We start from the raw sequence: 22,078 nt of genomic DNA, 5'->3' as shown, positions 1-22,078 counted from the left end.
CATGTGACGATAATAAATCAAATCAAATCATTCTCTTCATGCTATCACTAGGGACTGATAATTTTGAGGAGCTCCCTTGGTGCAGTGGGTAGCAACTCTGCCTCTGAAGCAGGAGTTCCTGGGTTCGAGTCCCACTCCAGGTCTTGATGGCCAAGGAAGGTGTGACCATAAGGCAGCCAAACAGGTTGAGTGTCAACCTGCAAATCCGCCCAATGGCAGGCGGTAAAAGTGGGAGAGATTCCTGGGTCAACCGTGTGATGTAAAGAAAGTCGGAGCCTCGACCGTCACTATCCATAGCTCCAGACTGCAATACGCATGTTACTATGGATTCGCTGAGTGAAGGGCAACACACCACCACCATTGAACTTTGCCTGAGAAGGCTGTTGGTTGTATTCTACCCTCCGAATTTCAATAAACGCCTGAATTATCCAAGTTTGGTTTGCCACAGCACCTTATCCATTCTGGGATCAGAAACTGGGATGCGAGGCAGTCCAAGGTCACGGAGAGGCTACTGGGTTGTTTCCTGTTTCTGGCGAAAGAAGTTTTGATGTCGGTACATTAGCCATTTCAACCATCCTTTATCTAACTTGTTATTTTTATGGTAGGGTGGGGTTGAATTGTATGAATGCACTTCGCCTTGTATGTCACCACTATTTAAAATTAAGCTATTTTCCAAATCTTTTCTGTGGCTAAAGGGGTGAAAATTCCCAGCTCATGGCTCTAGCTTCTATTCATCTTTGAGGAGCCCTTGGTTTATCATATCATTCCATGCCCACTAGGACATTTCGTTTGAAAGATGTGTCCTCTGGCAATGCAGCACTCCCTCCAAACTGCAACAAGAGTGTCAGCAGAGATTCTGCGCTCTAGTACCTGGTGGACAGGTTGGACACACAACCGGGTGGCGCACACGGAACCTGTAATCGGCCATTGGCCGCTGCTACTGACCTGCTGACATCTTCACCGAAAGAGTGAAGAATGGACAGAAACAAGGCCAATGTGACCAAACCAGAGCGTGAATTACTCCATCTTCAGGGCTGGGGAATAAAAGGCAGTGGGAAGCTACATATAAACTAAAACTAGGGACTATTGGCGAAAGCAATCAAGATGCAGGATATATCCAGCATTCATGGGTGAAGGGTCGTGAAGAGAAATAGGACATCTTCTGTGGAGAAGTTAAAGAAGAAAGAACATCCCAAGTTTAACTGAAGTAGAACAAATGCAGCAGGTTTATATTAGAATAAGGTTCTTTAGCAGAAAACATATTTGCGTCTTCACGCTGGTCTGTATTATAGGAACTGTTTCATATTAAAGGGCCAACATAAATTACAAGGAAGTGCACAACTCAAAACATGTGTGAGCAGCGTCCACACCTGTTATTGAGGAGCACTTAAACACGGTGCCTCGGAGAAAAACATTTCTGCTTCCCATTTGTCGTCGGAAGAATAGAGTCAGTAATCGGTATATTTTGAGGTGGATTGAGAATGTTATTTTTTATTCATTAGATATGATGGCTGCTGGCAAGACCAACATTTATTGACCATCTCTATACAACTGAGTAGCTAACTGGACCATTTCCGAGGACAGTTAAGAGTCAACCACATTGCTGTGGGTCTGGAGTCACATGTAGGTCAGGCCAGGGGAAGGACGACAGATTTCCTTCCCTAAAGGACATGAGTGAACCAGATGGGTTTTCCTGGTCACCTTTACTGAGATTTGCTTTTAAGAAGAAAATGCAATTTTATTTAATCAATTAAACTCCCAGATATCACGGCAGGATCAGTGCTCACGTTTCCCAATCATGGCAGCAGGGTGGCACAGTGGTTAGCACTGCTGCCTCACAGCTCCAGGGACCCGGGTTCAATTCCAGCCTTGGGTCATTGTCTGTGTGGAGTCTGAACATTCTCTCCATGTCTGCGTGGGTTTCCTCTGGGTGCCCCAGTTTCCTCCCACACTCCAAAGATGTGTGGGTTAGGTGGATTGGTCATGCTAAATTGTCCCTTAGTGTCAGCGGGACTAGCTAGGGTAAATGCATGGGGTTATGGGGAGAGGGCTTGGGTGGGATTGCCATTGGTGCAGACTTGATGGGCTGAATGGTCTCCTTCTGCACTGTAGGATTCTATGATTAACCCAGCAATAGAGCCCTTGTACAACCATGGCTAAGGAAGCAAGCAGTGTTGACTTGCCAATCAGTCGATACCTTTTCTCCAGTAGTTTAATATGTTATGATCATCTCACATTGCAACAGAAGGGCGGGCTGCAAATTCAGCCATGTCCCATGTACAACACTCAACATGAATATGAATATTCAATAAAGTGTGAATGCAAAAACACAACATTGTTTCTGCCACAATAAAGGAGATATCTCGAACCACCCCCCTGGGTGCCAATCATGAGGTGTGTCAATACTCCGGCTAAGCTAGTGGCAAAAAAATAATCTTGCACTCATGAATAAAATGAACCAATGTAATGTGAAATATTTACAAGTGAAATTTCATTTGAAAAACACCCAATACACCTTTGTGCTCTCAATATGTCTTATGTTCACGGGAATGCAGTTGGATGGGGAGGTTTTGGTTGTGGTGCAGAGATTAAGAGGCTCTTTAAAGTTTAAAGTTTATTTATTAGTGTCACAAGTAGGCTTATATCAACATTGCAATGAATAAAAGCAAATTCCTGCGGATGCTGGAATCTGAAACCAAAAGCGAAAACGCTGGAAAATCTCAGCAGGTCTGGCAGCATCTGTAAGGAGAGAAAAGAGCTGACGTTTCGAGTTCAGGTGACCCTTTGTCAAAGCTAAAAGGTATAGAAAGTGGTGGGCTTTGACAAAGGGTCATCTGGACTCGAAACGTCAGCTCTTTTCTCTCCTTACAGATGCTGCCAGACCTGCTGAGATTTTCCAGCATTTCAACACTACAATGAAGTTACTGTGACAATCCCCTAGTCACCTCACTCCAGCGTCTGTTCGGGGACACTGAGGGAGAATTTAGCATGGCCAGTGCACCGAACCAGCACATCTTTCGGACAGTGGGAGGAAACCGGAGCACCTGGGGAGAACGTGCAGATTCTGCAGAGAAAGTGACCCAAGCCACGAATTGAACCCGGGTCCCTGACGATGTGAGGCAGCAGTGCTAACCACTGTGCCATTGTGCCACCCAGAGCCCGCCGTAGCTTCAGGATTGTTGATTGACAGCGGGTTTCCCCAATGACAAAACTTGTTTTACTGAAAAACCGCATGTGTTCCTGTGCACATCACCAGTACTTTAAATCTGAACTATAACCGCGTGGAAAGAGCAAGTGAGTGGAAATGACACGTAACTGATAGAATTCCACTCCACATGGAAGAACCCAACAATTTTTGGAAAAGATTCAACCTTCTGTAGATCAGTATGAGGTGTGGAAATAGGTTAAAAAATTGTTTTTATAGAATTAACTATATAATGTGAGGCAGCATTCCTGGCACACCATGTTAGGAGGGAAACTTGCAAAGAGTTGATAATCTATCTAAATGCTCCCAGGAGACACAAGCTATATTTAGACAGAATCTATGTTCCATGAGTGAGACTGGATGTTAGATGAAACTTTTTTTTCCCACAGAGAGGATCCATAAAAAGAATTTCCAAAGCTAAGTGCTTGAGATGAGGCAATCAACTCCTTTAAAAAGGAGCTGGGCGTATCTTTGGCTGGAACCTGGGGACTGCTGGCTCCTCAGATAACACAAGAGACTCACATCCTGCATTCAATAACTGGGAGTTGCTCAGAGAGCTCTGAAAGCTGGACATCACCCAGGGATTTGGGGATTGTGTATTCGATATGACCATTATAGAATGGATATTCCACAGAATTTTACAGCACAATGGGTGCACAGTGGTTAGCACTGCTGCCTCACAGTGCCAGGGACACGGGTTCGATTCTGGCCTCGGGTCACTGTCTGTGTGGAGTTTGCACATTCTCCCCGTGTCTGCATGGGTTTCCTCCAGGTGCTCTGGTTTCCTCCCACAGTGCAAAGGTGTGCGGGTTAGGTGGATTGGCCATGCTAAATTGCCCCTGAGTGTCAGGGGGACTAGCTAGGGTAAGTGTGTGAGGTTATGGGGATAGAGCCTGGGTGGGATTGTGGTTGGCCTCCTTCTGCATTGTAGGACTCTATGATTCTATGAGAAGCAGGCCATTCGGCCCCACTGGTCCATGGTGATTAAGTTCCTTATGACCCTCCTTGCGCCCCCTCTGCATCTCATCTTATCAATACATCCTCTTCCTTTCTCCTACATGTGTTTATCCAGCTTTCCCTTACATGTATCTATCCTATTCGCCTCAATTACTCTCTGTGGTAGCAAGTTCCACATTTGCATCACTCTCTGGGCACAGTGGCACAGTGGTTAGCACTGCTGCCTCACAGCACCGGGGATCCGGGCTCGATTGCAGCCTTGGGTGACGGTGTGGAGTTTACATGTTCTCCCCGTGCCTGCGTGGGTTTCCTGCGGGTACTATGGTTTCCTCCCACAGTCCGAAAGACGTGCTGGTTAGGTGCATTGGCCATGCTAAATTCTCCCTCAGTGTACCCGAACAGGCACCGGAGTGGGGCGACTAGGGGATTTTTACAGTAACTTAATTGCAGTGTTAATGTAAGCCTACTTGTGACACTAATAAATAAACTTAAACTTTAAAGAGGGTTCTCCTTTGAATTCGCCATTGATTTGTTATCTTATAATTATGGCTCCTTAGTTTTATTGATTTATTTGATTTGATTTGATTTATTATTGTCACATGTATTGTGATACAGTGAAAAGTATTGTTTCTTGCGCACTATACAGACAAAGCATACCGTTCATAGAGAAGGAAATGGGAGAGTGCAGAATGTAGTGTTACAGTCATAGCTAGGGTGCAGAGAAAGATCAACTTAATGCAAGGTTGGTCCATTCAAACGTCTGACAGCAGCAGGGAAGAAGCTGTTCTTGAGTCGGTTGCTATGTGACCTCAGACTTTTGTATCATTTTCTTGAAGGAAGAAGGTGGAAGAGAGAATGTCCGGGGTGCGGGGGGTCCTTCATTTTAGGTATAAATGGAGATACTCACAAACCTCCACCAGACGCACAAAGTCTGTGAGGTCTGGGTTTGGTAAGTTCATGTCTGAACGATTGTGGGAAGAAGGTTAAATTGTAGAGTTGTGCAGCTGGGGACGGATAGCGGCAAACCATGATTGATTACCAGCCGGTGAAGGGACTGTTTCTGTGCAACATTTCCTCAGGAGGTTAGAATCCAGCGCTGGTAGTAGCCCAAACTAAATCTGTGTGCAAAGTAGACTTGATAGGTCCAATACCTCTTCCTCTTTTCCAATTAGGTTTAATTTCAGCATCTGCCTGCTGTTGGGTTTTTTGATTGATGAGGATTTGCTTAATTCAGATTAATTGCTGCTATGCGCTGCTCTGCTCCGCTGCAAGGCTTGAATCGTGACATCAGTAACTTGCTATTTGCAAAACCGGCGAGCTGCGTATTCTGACAAAAATGGAAGCAATTTTGAACTAAATTGTGAAGCTGCTGGCTGGTAGCCAGGATGTCCTCAGTAATGCAACACCCCCAGTGCTTCATGAGGAGACTATTTCATCCTTTTATAGCAGAAGACTTTGAAGAAATGCTTTTAAACTGTCAGAAAGGTGTCAAGGTTTGCAAAAGTGATTGTGCTAAATGAGCACAACACAAATATTTATATTAGGCTTTTATATGTCTGTTCAACAGCAATTCTAACACTGGCCCTGCATGGCAAAAGCAAAACACTTTCTGTTAAAAAACTCGAATTAAGATTGTATTACTTCATTGATTCAGGTTAGCACCAATCTCTGATTTTAATCTTGTTTGAGCCTTGTTTTAACCATCCTAAGCCCAAATTCAGGAATACCCTCCCTAACCATCTCCACCACTCTCTCTCTCTCTCTCCGCTCCTTCAAACCTAACTCTTTGACCAAGCTCTTCTTGTCACCTATCCTAATGTCTCCTCGTTGGCTCACTGTTCATGATGCCCCTACAAAGTGTCTTGGAGTGTGTCACTCCATTAAAAGGTGCTACATAAATGCAAATTGCTGTTGTTGTTCAAGGAACACACAACTCCTAGACGTGAGGTCAACTTCCATGTGGCGTCACCGAGATCTACCTGTCCACTACTTCTCTCAACCACCCCCTCCCCCCCCCCACTGCTCCTCTGTGTTGTCAGAATTCTCATCCAAGATATTAGAGGCGATCTTACCCAACAAAATCTCTTATCATCTTTTTACAGCGTATGAGTAGCAACAAAAGAGAATGTTTCAACTTTTGTAATGTATTCAGAATTGCATTTTGACTAATCCTGCACCATTTTCCATGTTGTCCTGAAATAACTAAGGAATCTACTGCACACAGGCATACTTCTCCAATTGGAGAAAAAGCATTAAAATCAGCCAAAGTCCCTGCCTTTGATCAATTTCCAGTTAAAAGTGTAAATGTCACATAATCGCACAATTGGGTGATGTTTGCAACACCCAATGGAAACAATGGGGGCAATTTTACCTGCACTACTTTACATAGTGCATTGGGAGATCAGGAGAACCAGCTTGCAAAGTGCCTCCAAGAGCTCCTGCCTCCATTTCTGCCAAACAGTAACACTGACCTCTTCCTGAGAGAGATTTGCTTCTTCTCCTCAGAAGAATGCAGGGCATTTCTCTTCCTCTCTGGCTACTTTCTCTTTGTGTCTCCATCTGTGTGCTGATTGCCTTCCTCCCCATCTCTCCTATCTTCTTTACAGCAGTAGCTTATTTGTCCGTCTTCTCTATATGCATTCATGCATTAGTCATCTTCACTCTCCAGTTATGTTCTTGCAGCTCTCCATTGAGTCTGCAGCTCTCCATTGAGTCTGCAGCTCTCCATTGAGTCTGCAGCTCTCCATTGAGTCTGCAGCTCTCCATTGAGTCTGCAGCTCTCCATTGAGTCTGCAGCTCTCCATTGAGTCTGCAGCTCTCCATTGAGTCTGCAGCTCTCCATTGAGTCTGCAGTTCTCCATTGAGTCTGCAACTCTCCTTTGAGTCTGCAGCTCTCCTTTGTGCCCACCAGCCAAATGGCTTCTGGAACTTAATTTCCTTTCATTTTGGCACTGCTTCTAGGTCAAAGGTCACCGAGACATGTGGAGCAGAATTTCTTATCATCCAAGAAAATTACAATTGGTTCCTTTACGATTTAAGCAAACCATTTTCAAAGTTCTTAAGAACATTTACTGATCCTGCAGACATTTGAGAGAAATTACAGATTATCCTCATTTTATGACTTCTGGGCCAAAAGTCATCACAATTCCTCAAAGCTTCACAGTGATCCCACCCACAGCAATGTGATTGACTCTTAGCTGCCCTCTGAAATTCATAGAATCCTTATAGTGCAGAAGGAGGCCATTCAGCCCATCAGATCTTCACTGACCCTGTCCAGAAGAGCATCTTACCCAGGCCCACCTCCCCGCCCTATCCCCGTAACCCGAGACATTTAGCATGGCCAAACCACCTAACTTGCACATCTTTGGACTGTGGGAGGAAACCGGAGCACCTGGAGGAAACCCACGCAGACACGGGGAGAATGTGCAAACTCCACACAGACAGTGACCCAAGGCCGGAATTGAACCCAGGTCTCTGGTGCTGTGAGGCAGCAGTGCTAACCACTGTGCCACCGTGGCATAGTGGCCCAGCAAGTCATCCAGATGGATAGATATGAACAAAAAAATGTTGGAAATTGTCAGTGATACTCATAACCTCTGAACAGCTGAAAAAGATGTTGATATTTTAGTTAGACTTTTTCCAATTTGCCCTCGCACATTGAGTCATGTATCTGAAACTCGGCATCATTATGTCGGTTGAAGGTTTTACCATTTAGTACAACAAGATAAAAAATTGCATTTCTACAGCCTCTTTCACAATCTCAGGATGTGCCCATGAACTTTACAGCCAATGAAATGCAGTCACTGTTGGGGAAAGTAGCAGCCAATTTCTGCACAACATGTTCCCACAGCGACAAGCTAACAAGCAGGGAATCTGTTTTCTTAGTCATATCAATTGAGGGATAATATTAGTTTCGGACACCTGGGAGATCTCCCTTGTTCTTCTTCAATATAGAAGCCCTATGGTGCAGAAGACGGCCATTCAGCCCATTTGATCTGCACCAACTCTCCAACAGAGCATCTTACCCAGGCCCTCTTCCCGTGGCCCCACATAATTACCCCGTTATTTCCCCTAAACTATACATCTTTGGACACCAAGGGGCAATTTAGCATGGCCACTCAACCTAACCCGCACATCTTTGGACTGTGGGAGGAAACCGGAGCACCCGGAGGAAACCCACGCAGACACAGGGAGACCATGCAAACTCCACGCAGTCACCCAAAGCCGGAATTGAACCCGGGTCCCTGGTGCTGTGAGGTAGCAGTGCTAACCACTGTGCCACCGTGCCGCCCTGACCATGGTGTCTCTGATGTCCAGCTGAGAGAGCAGACAGGGTCTTGAGCATATAATGAAGAATATCATCATCTGGCACTAACTTTATCACCAAAATCTGCGCACGTGAATTCCTGGGTAAAATTCTCTTGTCGTTACGATTCACCCGCTAAAAGGTGCTGCCTGCTTTAGATTGTTACAAAATGAACATGTTGAATCTGCAGTCTAACGCGGGTGGATTATCAGGGCATGCAAAGGCATTCCTTTGTTATTGTTCAACATCTGGTTCAGGCAGTGTTCCTTAGAGATGTTGCAAACATCTGGATAAATCTCAGACCCGGACTGTTCAGCTGTGAGTGAATTATTCTCAGGATATTTGACGTGACTCCCTTATATTCCATTTAATTCAATATTTTCCGATATTAAAAATACACCTCAACACATTTCATTCACAAACAGGAACAGGCTGGTGAATCAGGACAATCTCTAATGGGCTAAATCTATTCTGCTAAAAACCTGTTTCATCAATTTAAACCCATTCTATCCATGCAAAATCTGACACTAAGGGGGGAATTTTGAGTCGAAGTGCCGAATCTGGGCATCAAATAGATCCGCGCCTGGAATCCTCTTTCCAGCGCGCCCATACACGTTTTGCCGGCTCCGGCCTCATCCGCGCAGTGGACGGGGCTTAGCACTGGCGGACCAATCAGAGCTCTGAACTGCGCATGCGCAGTTCGAAAAAAATCTGACAGCGCACTCGGGCTCGAAACAAAAAGCGGAGAGAGCGGCTCTCTGACGTTCATTCTCTGGTCAGGAGGCGGGTGGGGTGGGGGGGGGGGAGGTGTGACCGATCATCCCCTGGGGGGGGGGTAGAGGAGAGGGGGTGTGACGTCTCATTCCCTGGGGGGGGGGGGAGAGGGGGTGTGACCGATCATCCTCTGGTCGGGGGGGGTTCCGCTGCCTGTCTGCGGTCGATCCCTCCGGGCACCATCACTGGTTCACTACCAGCCACAGCCATCTCTCCCTCTCTCTCATAGAAATCATAGAAACCCTACAGTGCAGAAGGAGGCCATTCGGCCCATCGAGTCTGCACCGACCACAATCCCACCCAGGCCCTACCCCCACATATTTTACCCACTAATCCCTCTAACCTACGCAGCTTAGGATTCTAAGGGGCAATTTTTAACCTGGCCAATCAACCTAACCCGCACATCTTTGGACTGTGGGAGGAAACCGGAGCACCCGGAGGAAACCCACGCAGACATGAGGAGAATGTGCAAACTCCACACAGACAGTGACCCGAGCCGGGAATCGAACCCGGGACCCTGGAGCTGTGAAGCAGCAGTCCTAACCACTGTGCTACCGTGCCGCCCGTGCCGCCTCTCGCACCTGCAGGGAAGAGTAATCTGTGGCTGGTAGTGTCCCAGTGATGGTGCCAGGTGGGATTGGCCGCAGACAGGCAGCGGAACCCCCCCGACCAGAGGATGAGACGTCACACCCCCTCTCCTCCCCGCCCCCCCCCCAGGGGATGATCGGTCACACCCTCTCCCCTCCCACCTCCCCCCCCAGGGGATGAGACGTCACACCCCCTCTCCTCCTCCCGCCCCGACCAGAGGATGACCTGGGTCAGGGAGCCGTTGCAGTCTCTGACCCCGCTCTTCGGAGGCTGCAGCGGCGACTTCAGACTTTTATTTTGCAGGTCGGTAACAGCGCGGACACGGATCGTGCCAGAAGACGGTAAAGTGGGATTTGGCGGTAGAGTTGGGCGCACGGTTCATTAAGTCGATTTAAATGCATGCAAATGCATTTAAATCGTCGGGCCGCCCGATTCGCCCGCGCCCAAATTGGGTGTCGGTAAAGCCGCGATCTGCTCGGAATCGGGTGCAGATCGCGGTGTAGGCCTGACGGCCTACTTTACCGCGATTTCGGGCCCGAAGTTTTGGTAAAATCAGGCCCTAAGTTTACAATTGAAATCTGAAGATGGTAAACGACATTCATTCCAATTTCAGGGGCAAGGCAATCCTTACTGACCTAACTGACAGTGTCTTGATTTTAAGATTCGCATTGGCTGCTGTGCCAATTCCCTCCCAAGAATCCCTCCACCTTTCAATCCATCTTTACGACGCTCCTTAAAACCTATCTCTTCGACCAGGCTTTTCGGTTACCTGTCCTAATATCTCCTTACGTTGGGCAATTGTTTAGGTAATAACTCTCCTGGGATCACTTTCGAACGTTTCGCAGCGTTAAAGGGCCTATGTGATCACACGTGGCTGTAGTAGCGAGACTGATCTTTCAAACGAGGCAGGTTTACCCGGTGAAGTTAGTAAATGTTACGTGTGGGCCAATCACACGGGATAAAGCTTAGCAAACTATTTAGCACAGCCAACCCTCATACTGACTGTCTCCCCCCCGCAACAAAAGCACCTCCTCTGCCGGGTGACACAGTGGTTAGCACTGCTGTCTCACAGCGCCAGGAACCCGGGTTTGATTCCGACCCCAGGTGACTGTGTGGAGTTTGCACATTCCTCCTGTTCTGCACTGCAGGGATTCTAGAATCCCCACAGCATAGAAGGGGACCAGTCAGCCCATCGAGTCTGCACGGACCACAATCCCACCCAGACCCTACTCCCATAACCCCACATATTTACCCTGCTAATTCCCCTGACACTAGGGTCAATTTAGCATGGCCAATTAACCTAATCCGCACATCTTTGGACTGTGAGAGGAAACCAGGGCACCTGGAGGAAACCCACGCAGACACGGGGAGAATGTGTAAACTCCACACAGACAGTGACCCAAGCCGGGAATCGAATCCAGGTCCCTGGCACTGTGAGGCAGCAGTGCTAACCACTATGCCACCATGCCACACCTATTTGCCAAATTAAAACTATTGGCAGCGGTATAATACTTAAATGTATTTATGGTTGCAAGCTCATTTGACCGAAGCAGGCTTTGGCGAAACGGGATCCTTTAAAGTTTATTTATTAGTGTCACAAGTAGACTTACATTAACACTAAATGAAGTTACAGTGAAATTCCCCTAGTCGCCAACTCCAGCGACACTGGGGGGTACACTGAGGGTGAATTTAGCATGGCCAATGCACCTAAGGGAGAATAAAAGTAGCCTCATCTGAAAGGATGAGGAACTATTTTGTATCTTTAGACAACCTCAACAATATTGACCTGGGAGGGCTGGTTCACCAGAATGATACTGCGGTTAAAAGGATTAGATTATTGGGACAGGTTGCATTGACGGGGCTTGCATTCCATTGGGTATAGAAGATTGAAAGGTGATCTAACTGAAGTTTTAATTTTAGTGTTTAGGGATTTGTTAGGGGAGATATAGACAGACTATTTCCACTGGTCTGGGACTAGGAGGAAATGCCTTAAAATCAGAGCTAGGCGCGTTCACAGGTGATGTCGGAGAAGAGATTGGAGAAATTGGTTTGTTCTCACTGGAACGACGGAGGTTGAGGGGAGACCTGATAGAAGTCTACATGATCATGAGGGGCATGGACAGTGTGGATAGTCAGGAGCTTTTTCCCAGGGCGGAAGAGTCAATTACTAGGGGGCAGAGATTCATGATGCAAGGAGCAAGGTTTAAAGGAGATGTACGAGGCAAGTTTTTTACACAGAGGGTGGTGGGTGCCTGGAGCTCGCTGTCTGGGGAGGTAGTGGAAGCAGATACTATAGTGAATTTTAAGGGGCGTCTGGACAAATCCATGAATAGGATGGGAATAGAGGGATATGGTCCCCGGAAGGGTAGGGGGTTTTAGTTCAGTCGGGCAGCATGGTCGGTGCAGGCTTGGAGGGCCGAAGGGCCTGTTCCTGTGCTGGAATTTTCTTTGTTCTTTGGTGTTCTTTGTCAGTTCTACCACAGACCAGCCATGAATAGAGGTTGACAATTAAACAACTCAGTGGAGGAAGAGGCTCCATGAATATCCCCATCCTCAGTGAAAGAGAAGGCCAGTACATCAGTGTCAAAGTCAAGGCTGAAGCATTTGTAACCATCTTCAAATCAAAGTGTTGAGTGGATGATGAATCTCGGCCTCCTCCTGTGGTCCCTGACACTGCAGATGCCAGTTTTCAACCAGATTTATCCACTCTACGGGTGGGATTTTCTTGCGTTTCCCACCGGCTGAATCTTCAGTCCTGCTGAAGGCAACCTCCCACCGCAGGTTTCCTGACCGTGGGCTGGGTGAGCCAAGCAATTGCCATTGACTTTGGTAGGATGGCAAACTCCTGCCAGCAGCCAGTGCCCATTTGCGCTGCTCACTGGCCAGGCCACTGTGATGGGGTTGAGGGGAGGGAGGGGGATGTGGTTTGCCTTTAGCAGGACCGGAAGACCTCACCGGTGGAAAGGGCTGGAAAATCCCAGCCCTACTTTCCCCTTAAGTGCATCTCGTTTGTGGAAATGAGTTTCGTACAAAAGCTGAGGGTGAGTCCGTTACCTGTACCAAAGCTCTCCTCTCCGCAAAGGGAACACTTCCCGGCGTCCATCAAATTCCCAAAGAACTTCCAGCCTGTCGGCGTTTCATAAACTGGGATCTTCATGACTTTCCCCACCCTGTGAAAGTAAAACAGCGGCATTTTGTTGAAGCAAATCGACTGAATGACATCTTGTAGGTTTCATTCCACTCCAGAAAATCGACGCTGACACTGCTTGTGCTTTGCCGGGAGAGTGCAGCACTGCCCAAGGCGCTAACCTCTGAATGAGAGGTTAAACTGAGGTCCCATCAGATGGGCTTAAAAAAAATCTCCTCTGAAGAATAACCGGGGAATATTCTGCCAGAGTCCTGACCAATTATTTATCCCTCACCCATAATCGATAGAAACCGGGGTGGAATTCTCCCATCAGGAATAAGTACTGTTGGAGAGGGGCTGGGGGAGTGCGGGGGTTGTGGATAGGAACAGGAAGTGCTTCCCGCTGAGCAGGCTGATGGGGAACCACGCCATGTCTTACGACCCTGACATAATTAATTACATATACAAATGTACCAAATATTATGGGTACCAAACTGAAAAGGCGCCTGACATCACAGATCCACCACTGAAGAGAGGAAGTGAACCTCCTCGAAGACACAGAAGCTGGAAGGTCCACCTGATAGCTTCGCCCCTCACCCATTGCTGTGGTGTTCCAGGGGCCAAGGGTCACTGGCGGCTCCAATCCCGAACCCCGGAAGCAGCCCCAGGCACGTCCTAACTTTAGCACGCCACGTTATTCCAGACACGTTCTGGACCGGGGTGTTTTCCTTCTGGCATCACAGAGGCCATTCGGCCCATTGAGCCTGCACTAACAATAATCCGACCCAGGCCCTATTCCCATAACCCCATGTATTTGCCCTGTTAATCCCCCTAACACTAAGGGAGAATTTAGCATGGCCAATCAACCTAACCTGCACATCTTTGGGCTGTGGGAGGAAATCGGAGCACCCGGAGGAAACCTATGCAGACACAGGGAGGACATGCAAACTCCACACAGTGACCAAGGCTGGAATTGAATCTGGGTCCCTGGCGCTGTGAGGGAGCAGTGCTAACCACTGTGCCACTGTGCCTTCCCACAACAATCGCTTAAACTTTCCATGTCTGGAACATGTGGTTATGTTTCATATCATCAACTGAAGTACTACAGGGTAAATTTACCCTGCCTGTCCTCACACTGCGCACTGGCTGATATGCTGGGGTTACCATGGTACAGATGTACAACTCACTCTCTCTCTCCACTGGACGTAAAGCACTGTGTTTAGCATCAGATACCACATTTCAAGAAGGATATATTGACCCTGTAGAGCAGTGGTTCCCAAACTTTTTTCACTGGGCCGCACTTTCGGAATAAAAATTTGCTCGTGCCACACCGAATCTTTTATTGATAAGAAATACATTTTAAAAAAAAACAACTCCTAGCAGTGCTTGATTCATAACATAGAACACAACTACTTTATAATATGATCATGGGACATCCAGAAAGTATAAAACAATGCTTGTTTAAACCATGTTTAAATGTTTCTTTGATTGTCCTTGAATCTTCCCGCCACACTTGCCATCCTCTCTCACTGCACCAGTGTGGCGCGCCGCACCCTTTGGGAACCACTGCTGTAGAGAGTGCAGTGCAGATTCACCAAGAATGATACCAGGGCTAAAAGGGTTAAATTACGAGGAACGCTTAGCCTCCTTAAGTAAAGGAGGCTAAGCGATGATCTTATTGAGGTGTTGAAGGGGCGATTGAAGGATTTGATGGGGTCGATCAAGCGAAATTATTTCCTCTGGTGTGGAAGTCCAGATGTGGAGATGCTGGCGTTGGACTGGGGTAAACACAGTAAGAAGTCTCACAACACCAGGTTAAAGTCCAACCACTTTAACCTGGTGCTGTGAGACTTCTTACTGTGGAAGTCCAGAACCAGAGATCAGAACCTTAAAATTAAAGCCAGGTCGTTCAAGGGTGAGGTCAGGAAGAATGGCTGCAATTTTCCCAAAAAGTTAACGGTGAGTAAACCGGAGCGTTCCACATGCTATTTTCCAGGATCGGTGTGATTTGCACCAGGTGCGGCGAGGCTGGAAAACCGCCCTCCCATTTCTTTACGCCCTGGAGGAAGTGCAATGAAGGATCACTAGCCTTGTTCCCAAAATGAGGCGATTGTCTTATGAGGAAAGATTGAGTGGCCTAGCACTATATTCTCTCGAGTTGAGAAGAAAGAGAGGTGATCGCATTGAAAAATTCTGAAGGGGCTCGACAGAATACACGCTGAGAAAGAGTCCCCCCCCCCCCCCCCCCCCCCCCCCCGGGCTGGGGTAGTCTAGAACACAGGATCACAGACTCAGAATAAGGACTCGACCACTTTGGACTGAGATGAGAAGAAATGTATCCACTCAAATGGGTTGGGAATCTTTGGAATTCTCCGCCCCAGAGAGCTTTGGATGCTATTTCACTGAGAATATTAAAGACATTGATAGATTTTTAGATACTAATGGAATCAAGGCATACTGGGATAGTGTAGGAAGGTGGAATTGAAGTAAAAAATCAAATGAGATCTAAATTGGCAGAGTGGTCTCAGAGATCCAAATGGTCAACTCCAGCTCTTTCTTCTTATGTTCTAATATTCCTTGCATAAAATAAGATATAAATTGAACACAGTACTTATATATCAAGTTAAACCATTCTGGGAGGAAATTAAGGAAATGTGAGGCCCTTTCTTACTTGAGGTATAGGTATAAAAGGAAGGTTCACTTTATCTTTCAATAAATCACAAGGACTAAAGCGAAATAATCTTCCCCAGGCTCCTGTCTCTAAGGAAACAGGACCAAAATCTGTTTTCTTTTATTCTGTTTAGACGTCCTTCAAAAAGTCATGAATGAAATCTCTGGATTTAATTTTAAGCGGAGGGTTCCTGCAGAGAGAGGGGTAAATTACATATTGCAACATCATTCCCATCGGACCGCTTGAATCTCAATTGTATTTTTTTTTAAATGTGAAACACAAAAGCTCAGTTTTATCCAAGTGGTTAATGTTGTTTGAAGTACACACTTGGCGACGTCACCGTTCACATCTCCTGGAATCGCTCAGAGAATCGGTGAGGTAAGGAGTTCTTGTCCAGAGCATTTCGAGGTAACAACATAGGAGACGGAGGTGGCAGAGAGTGTGAAAGGCAGTACAGAAATGCAGGTCCTTTCTTTGTAAGTTTGGGTCCTGCAGTCACAGAAGGCTGGCTAGCCGTTTCAACAGAGAAAGCAGCAGTTAAGAACCCTCTCCCACCGACCCTCTCCTGCACCTATTGGCAACTGGCGCAGGAGAGAATCTGCTTCCTGGGATGAAAATGGCATCTGGCCGATAGAAGACCAATTTATTTTTGAAATGAGAAAGGATGTAGTAATTAATTGGTAACTGCAAATGTATCATAGAATCGTACAGCACAGAAAGAGGTTATTCAGCCCATCATACCTAGATCATAGAACCCTAACAGTACAGAAGGAGGCCATATGGCCCATCGAGTCTGTACCAGCCACAAACCCATCCAGACCCTATTCCTGTAACCGCACATATTTGCCCTGCTAATCTCTCTAACACCAGGGTCAATTTAGCCTGGCCAATCAACCTAACCCATACATCTTTGGACTGTAGGAGGAAACCAGAGGAAACCCACACAGACACGGGGAGAACGTACAAACTCCACACAGTGACCCGAGGTCGGATTTGAACCCGGGTCCCTGGCGCTGTGAGGTAGCAGTGCTAACCATTGTGCCACGGTTTCCTCCCACAGTCCAAAGATGTACGGGTTAGGTTGATATAGAGATCAGTGATAAGGGGGCGTAGATTTAAAGTGATTGGCAGAAGGATTAGGGGGGAGATGAGGAAAATATTTTTCAGCCAGGGGGCTGAGGGGGGGGGTCTGGAACTTGTTGCCTGAAATTGACACCCGGAATTCATTCAAAAGATGTCTGGATCCGCACCTCCAGCTCAGTAACCTGCAGGGACCAATGCTGGAAAATGGGGTTAGGCCGGGTGGCTCGTTTTGCATCCAACACAGATGCGATGGGCCGAGCGGCCTCTTTCTGTGCCGTACACTTTTCATGATTCTATGATTCCTCTGTACCCTCTTCAATGCCTTGAGTGACATCCTTCCCAAAGTGTGCTGCATCAAACTGAACACAATACAGCGAGGGCCTATGATCTGTAAAGGTTTAACATAACTCCCTTCCTTGTGTATCCCATAAAGCCCAGGATCCCACACACTTTAATAGTCTGTGTGCTCACACTGAGCCTACAGGCTGAAGCTAAACCTTGATTTAGTTGTATTTATTGTAGGAAAGAAGTCTGCTATTCTTTATTTTTACAACTATTCAGCCAAGCCCATAAAAAGTAGACAGTGTCATATCGGACTGTGGTAATCACGATGCTTTCTTCTATGTCTGCTTAATGTCCAGCACAAATTCTCAGCTATTAGGACATTATTTTTGTTTTCAATGCAAATACCTGATATAAAATATGGATGGCGAAGGAACGGCTACAACAATAATTTAACAATAATGGCAACAGTGGCTTTAAAATGGCTACTCTGGCTGAGAGCTAAGCATGCTGGGAATTTTGGTCAACTTATAGATTAAAACCAGATGCAGGTGGTAAAGCGGCTCTGGTCTGGGAGCTGTGACCTGAAGCCCCCTGCGTTGGTCAGATCAGGGAAGTTGTTCACATTAACCGAGATACCGTGGCTCCAATTTATGGCTGCTGTGTATGGGACATGTAAAATGAACTAAGCATCATGGCTTCGTTCAAAAGTAATTTCACTGGATGTTCAAGCCATGTGATCAATTTCTGGTTACACAGTTGGCTGGATGACAGAGAATCTTCCAGAAGCAAGTAGAGAATTATAGATAAAAGGGTGAGTTCTTCGTTTAGCAGCGATAACTCCAAGAGAACAACCATCGCAACAAGCTTGTACCCTGAAGGATGCTTCAGAGAGAAGAAGATAGATTCGACATGCGAGGTTATTCACTTTGGAGGAAATAATAGCAAATTGGATTATTATCTAAATGGAAAAAAATTACAACATGCTACTGTGCAAAGGGACCTGGGGGTCCTTGTGCGTGAGATGCAAAAACCCAGTCTGCAGGTGCAACAGGTGATCAAGAAGGCAAATGGGATGTTGGCCTATATCGCAAGGGGGATAGAATATAAAGGCAGAGATGTCTTGCTGCATCTGTACAAGGCATTGGTGAGGCTGCAGCTGGAATACTGTGTGCAGTATTGGTCCCCTTATTTGCGGAAGGATATATTGGCCTTGGAGGGAGTGCAGAGAAGGTTCACCAGGTTGATACCGGAGATGAGGGGTGTTGATTATGAGGAGAGACTGAGCAGATTGGGTTTGTACTCCTTGGAATTTAGGAGGCTGAGGGGGGATCTTATAGAGACCTATAAGATAATGAAGGGGCTGGATAGGGTAGAGGTGGAGAGATTCTTTCCACTTAGAAAGGAAGCTAGAACTAGAGGGCACAGCCTCAAAATAAAGGGGGGTCAGTTTAGGACAGAATTGAGGAGGAACTTCTTCTCTCAGAGGGTGGTGAATCTCTGGAATTCTCTGCCCACTGAAGTGGTGGAGGCTACCTCGTTGAATATGTTTAAATCACGGATAGATGGATTCCTGATCGGTAAGGGAATTAGGGGTTATAGGGATCAGGCGGGTAAGTGGAACTGATCCACTTCAGATCAGCCATGATCTTATTGAATGGCGGGGCAGGCTCGAGGGGCTAGATGGCCCACTCCTGCTCCTATTTCTTATGTTCTTACATCGAGGATATTTCTTGGCCAAGGTTTTCTTAAACTCGGTAATATCTATTTTCAGTTAAATAGTTAAAATTGACATTCAGTTAAAGTGCAGTTTAAGAGTTAAAGTTCAGTTGAAAGTTGATGTTCAGTTAGAGTTAAAGTTCAGTCAAGAGTTAATGAGTTGGTACTAGAAGTGTTAAATAAAGAAATAATTGAATTACTGTCCTTGTTTGTCTCATTAAATTGGAATGCTTGGAAGGTGTTTAAATTAAAGCTGTATAACAAAGGAATTAGCAAAAAATGTTAGCCAGATAAAAGTGAGGTAGATTTCCAGTTTTTAAAAAAAAACAACTTGCATTTGTAAAGTGTCTTTAACATTGTATGACCTTCCATGTATTTCACAGGAGCATTATCAGACAAGGATTTGACACTCATCCACATTGGGAGATATTGGGGAAGGTGGCCAAATGTTTGCACAAAGAAGTAGTCTTTTAAGGAGCGTCTAAAGAAGGAAAGTGAAGTGGAGAGGCCTAGAAAGGAAGTTCAGGAGCTAAGGCTCTCGCAGCGGCTGAAGTTGCGGCATTTGAAGGAAATTAGGGATTCTAAAAAGGCCAGGATTGGAGGAGCACTGAGATGTTGGAGGGTTGCAGGGCTGGAGGAGCTTACGGAGAGAGGGAAGGCTGAGATCGTGGAAGAATTTAGACACCAGGATGAGAATTTTAAAATGTTGCCAGATCAGCAGCCAATGTAGGTCGGGGAACACAAGGGGTAAGTTTAAGTTTATTTATTAGTCACAAGTAGGTTTACATTAACACTGCAATGAAGATACTGTGAAAATTCCCTAGTCGCCGCACTCCGGCGCTTGTTCGGGTACACTGAGGGAGAATTTAGCACGGCCAATGCACCCTAACCAGCACGTCTTTCAGACTGTGGGAGGAAACCAGAGCACCCGGAGGAAACCCACACAGATACAGGGAGAACGTGACAGCGTCCCAATCGAGAATTGAACCCGGGTCTCTGGCACTGGGAGGCAGCAGTGCTACCATGTCGGGTAATGAGTAAATGTATTCACTGTGCTTAATAGTACACAAGTGCTATGAACTAATTGGGGATTCATTAGTACTTCTATAAATATGAACAGACTGAAACTAGAGTTGTTGGGCCAGGAGATACATGTTTGTGACAGGCATCTCTGTAAAAAAAGCTCTTACAAATGTGTCAAGTTTGGCTCCAATTCTATTCTTCGCAGCTGTGATGTTGCGTTGGTGCCGTGGCTTAGTTGGTTAAAGCGCCTGTCTAATCAACAGGAAGGATCCTGAGTTTGAATCTCAGTGGTGCCTTTGTGTACGTTGCATTTTGCAATTTTGGGGCGGCACGGTGGCACAGTGGTTAGCACTGCTGCCTCACAGCGCCAGGGACCTGGGTTTGATTCCCGGCTTGGGTCACTGTCTGTGTGGAGTTTGCACGTTCTCCCCGTGTCTGCGTGGGTTTCCTCTGGTTTCCTCCCACAGTCTGAAAGACGTGCTGGTCAGGTGCATTGACCCGAACAGGCGCCGAAATGTGGGGGGAATTTAACAGCAACTTCATTGCAGTGTTAATGTAAGCCTTACTTACGACTAATAAATAAAATTTAGGGATGTCTGGAGTGGAATAATTGTGAAAATCAGGACATAGGTAGCAGAGTTTGCACAATTTCCAGATTATGCTCAAATAAACCCAATCTTATTATTCCATGAGCACCGTTCTTTGGAAAAAGAACACATTTTTCCAGCTCATGTCAAAGTGAACCCTGACGGTGAAATAATTCCTCGTGTCGTATCTGTTCTCACTTTTCTCTCCTAATTGCTTGGACTGTCTCTGTGGATTTTGTTGAGTTGCAGTGCTATTGCTTCTGGCGAGTAATTATATGTGAGGCTTATAATTGATTTCCTGCAAAGTCCATCACCACTGCAGGAGTTCACCAAACCCCAAGTAATAAGAAACAGCTGAGAAGTATTCCCAAGGGTTCTAAAAACTGAACAGCGCAACAGAGGGAATGACTCCAGCTTGGGGGTTCAACTTCGCTCTAAAGCCATTTAAGCAGGTAACAGGACAGAACAAAAATCGACACAAGCCAACATCTTAAAATTAGTCTAAAATTCTGAGACTTATTCAGTCCTGCACTTTTGTAAGCACCAAAAGATCATTTCCACAGCTACAATTTAATCTTTCAGCTCATTCTGACTCCTAACTCCTTCCTTATTCCCATTTCTCATTACTCGAAGCACCTCATCATTCATAGTCTGGAGGGATCTCTTCCATGATCTGACATATATTTTTCCTTAAACTTACTACATTTTTAGAAACTTCTAGAAAGGGTATCTTGAAATAGACTCAAGAGTGATAATGTAAGATCAGAAAAGATAGGAGCAGGAGTCGGCTATTCGGCTCCTCACGCCTGCTTCAGAAATCTTTGATTTGATTTATTATTGTCACACGTATTAGTATACAGTGAAAAGTATTGTTTCTTGTGCGCTGTACAAACAAAGCATACCATTCATAGAGTACATAGGGGAGAAGGAAAGGAGAGGGTGCTGAATGTAGTGCTACAGTCACAGCTAGGGTGGAGAGAAAGATCAACTTAATGCGAGGTCGGTCCATTCAAAAGTCTGATGGCAGCAGGGAAGAAGCTGTTCTTGAGTCGGTTTGTACGTGACCTCAGACTTTTATATCTTTTTCCCAACGGAAGAAGGTGGAAGAGAGAATGTCCGGGGTGTGTGGGGTCCTTGATTACGCTGGCTGCTTTGCCGAGGCAGGGAGAAGTGTAGATGGAGTCATTGGATTGGAGGCTGGTCTGACTCTGAGTTGAATGTATCCAATGACCCCACTGCTCTCTGGGGTAGAGAATTCCAAAGATTAACAACCCCCCGAGGGGAGAAATACCTCATCACCGTCTTAAATTGGAGGCCCTTCATTCTGAAATCGTGTCCTCCACACCCCCCCGCCCCACCCGCACCCCCCCGCACTGCACCCCCCCCCCCCCCCCCCAATTCTCCCACAAGGTTTGTGACATTTGTTTTTTGTTCTGCTGAATTAAGATGGATGGGAGAAAGACCATTAGTTTGCTTTTGTTGTTGATAATGATTGTAATTCTGATTGCTATTGTATTACGATTATGTTACTGTTATTACGTGCATGGTAGCGAGGGGTTTGTTCATCCTGCAGGAGAGGCAAAGAGAAGTAGAAAGAGGTATAGAGAGAGAGGAGATAGAGGGAGGTAGAGGTAGACAGATTGAGGGAAAGAGAGACAAAGGGACAGAGAATGATGTGTAGAGAGAGAGTGAGAGAAAGATAGAGAGAGAGATCGGGAGAGACAAAGGGACGTGGGAAGAGGGATATAGAAATTTT

General features: G+C 46.3%; 1 protein-coding gene across 2 annotated transcripts in view; it reads right to left on the bottom strand.

The window, feature by feature from the left end:
• The window catches only part of pgm5 (phosphoglucomutase 5), a 127,192-nt gene that overhangs the window by 19,909 nt on the left and 85,205 nt on the right, over positions 1-22,078 (bottom strand). For both annotated transcript variants that reach the window (XM_078214004.1, XM_078214005.1), the window contains one exon: positions 12,885-13,000. In XM_078214004.1, the coding sequence (XP_078070130.1) occupies positions 12,885-13,000 (116 nt within the window). The remainder of the gene's footprint in view (positions 1-12,884; positions 13,001-22,078) is intronic.

This window comes from Mustelus asterias, chromosome 6 (assembly GCF_964213995.1).
Source record: "Mustelus asterias chromosome 6, sMusAst1.hap1.1, whole genome shotgun sequence".
NCBI classification, from domain to species: domain Eukaryota; kingdom Metazoa; phylum Chordata; class Chondrichthyes; order Carcharhiniformes; family Triakidae; genus Mustelus; species Mustelus asterias.
Note: the sequence above shows the minus strand (reverse complement) of the source record. Positions and strands in the feature narration are given on the sequence as shown.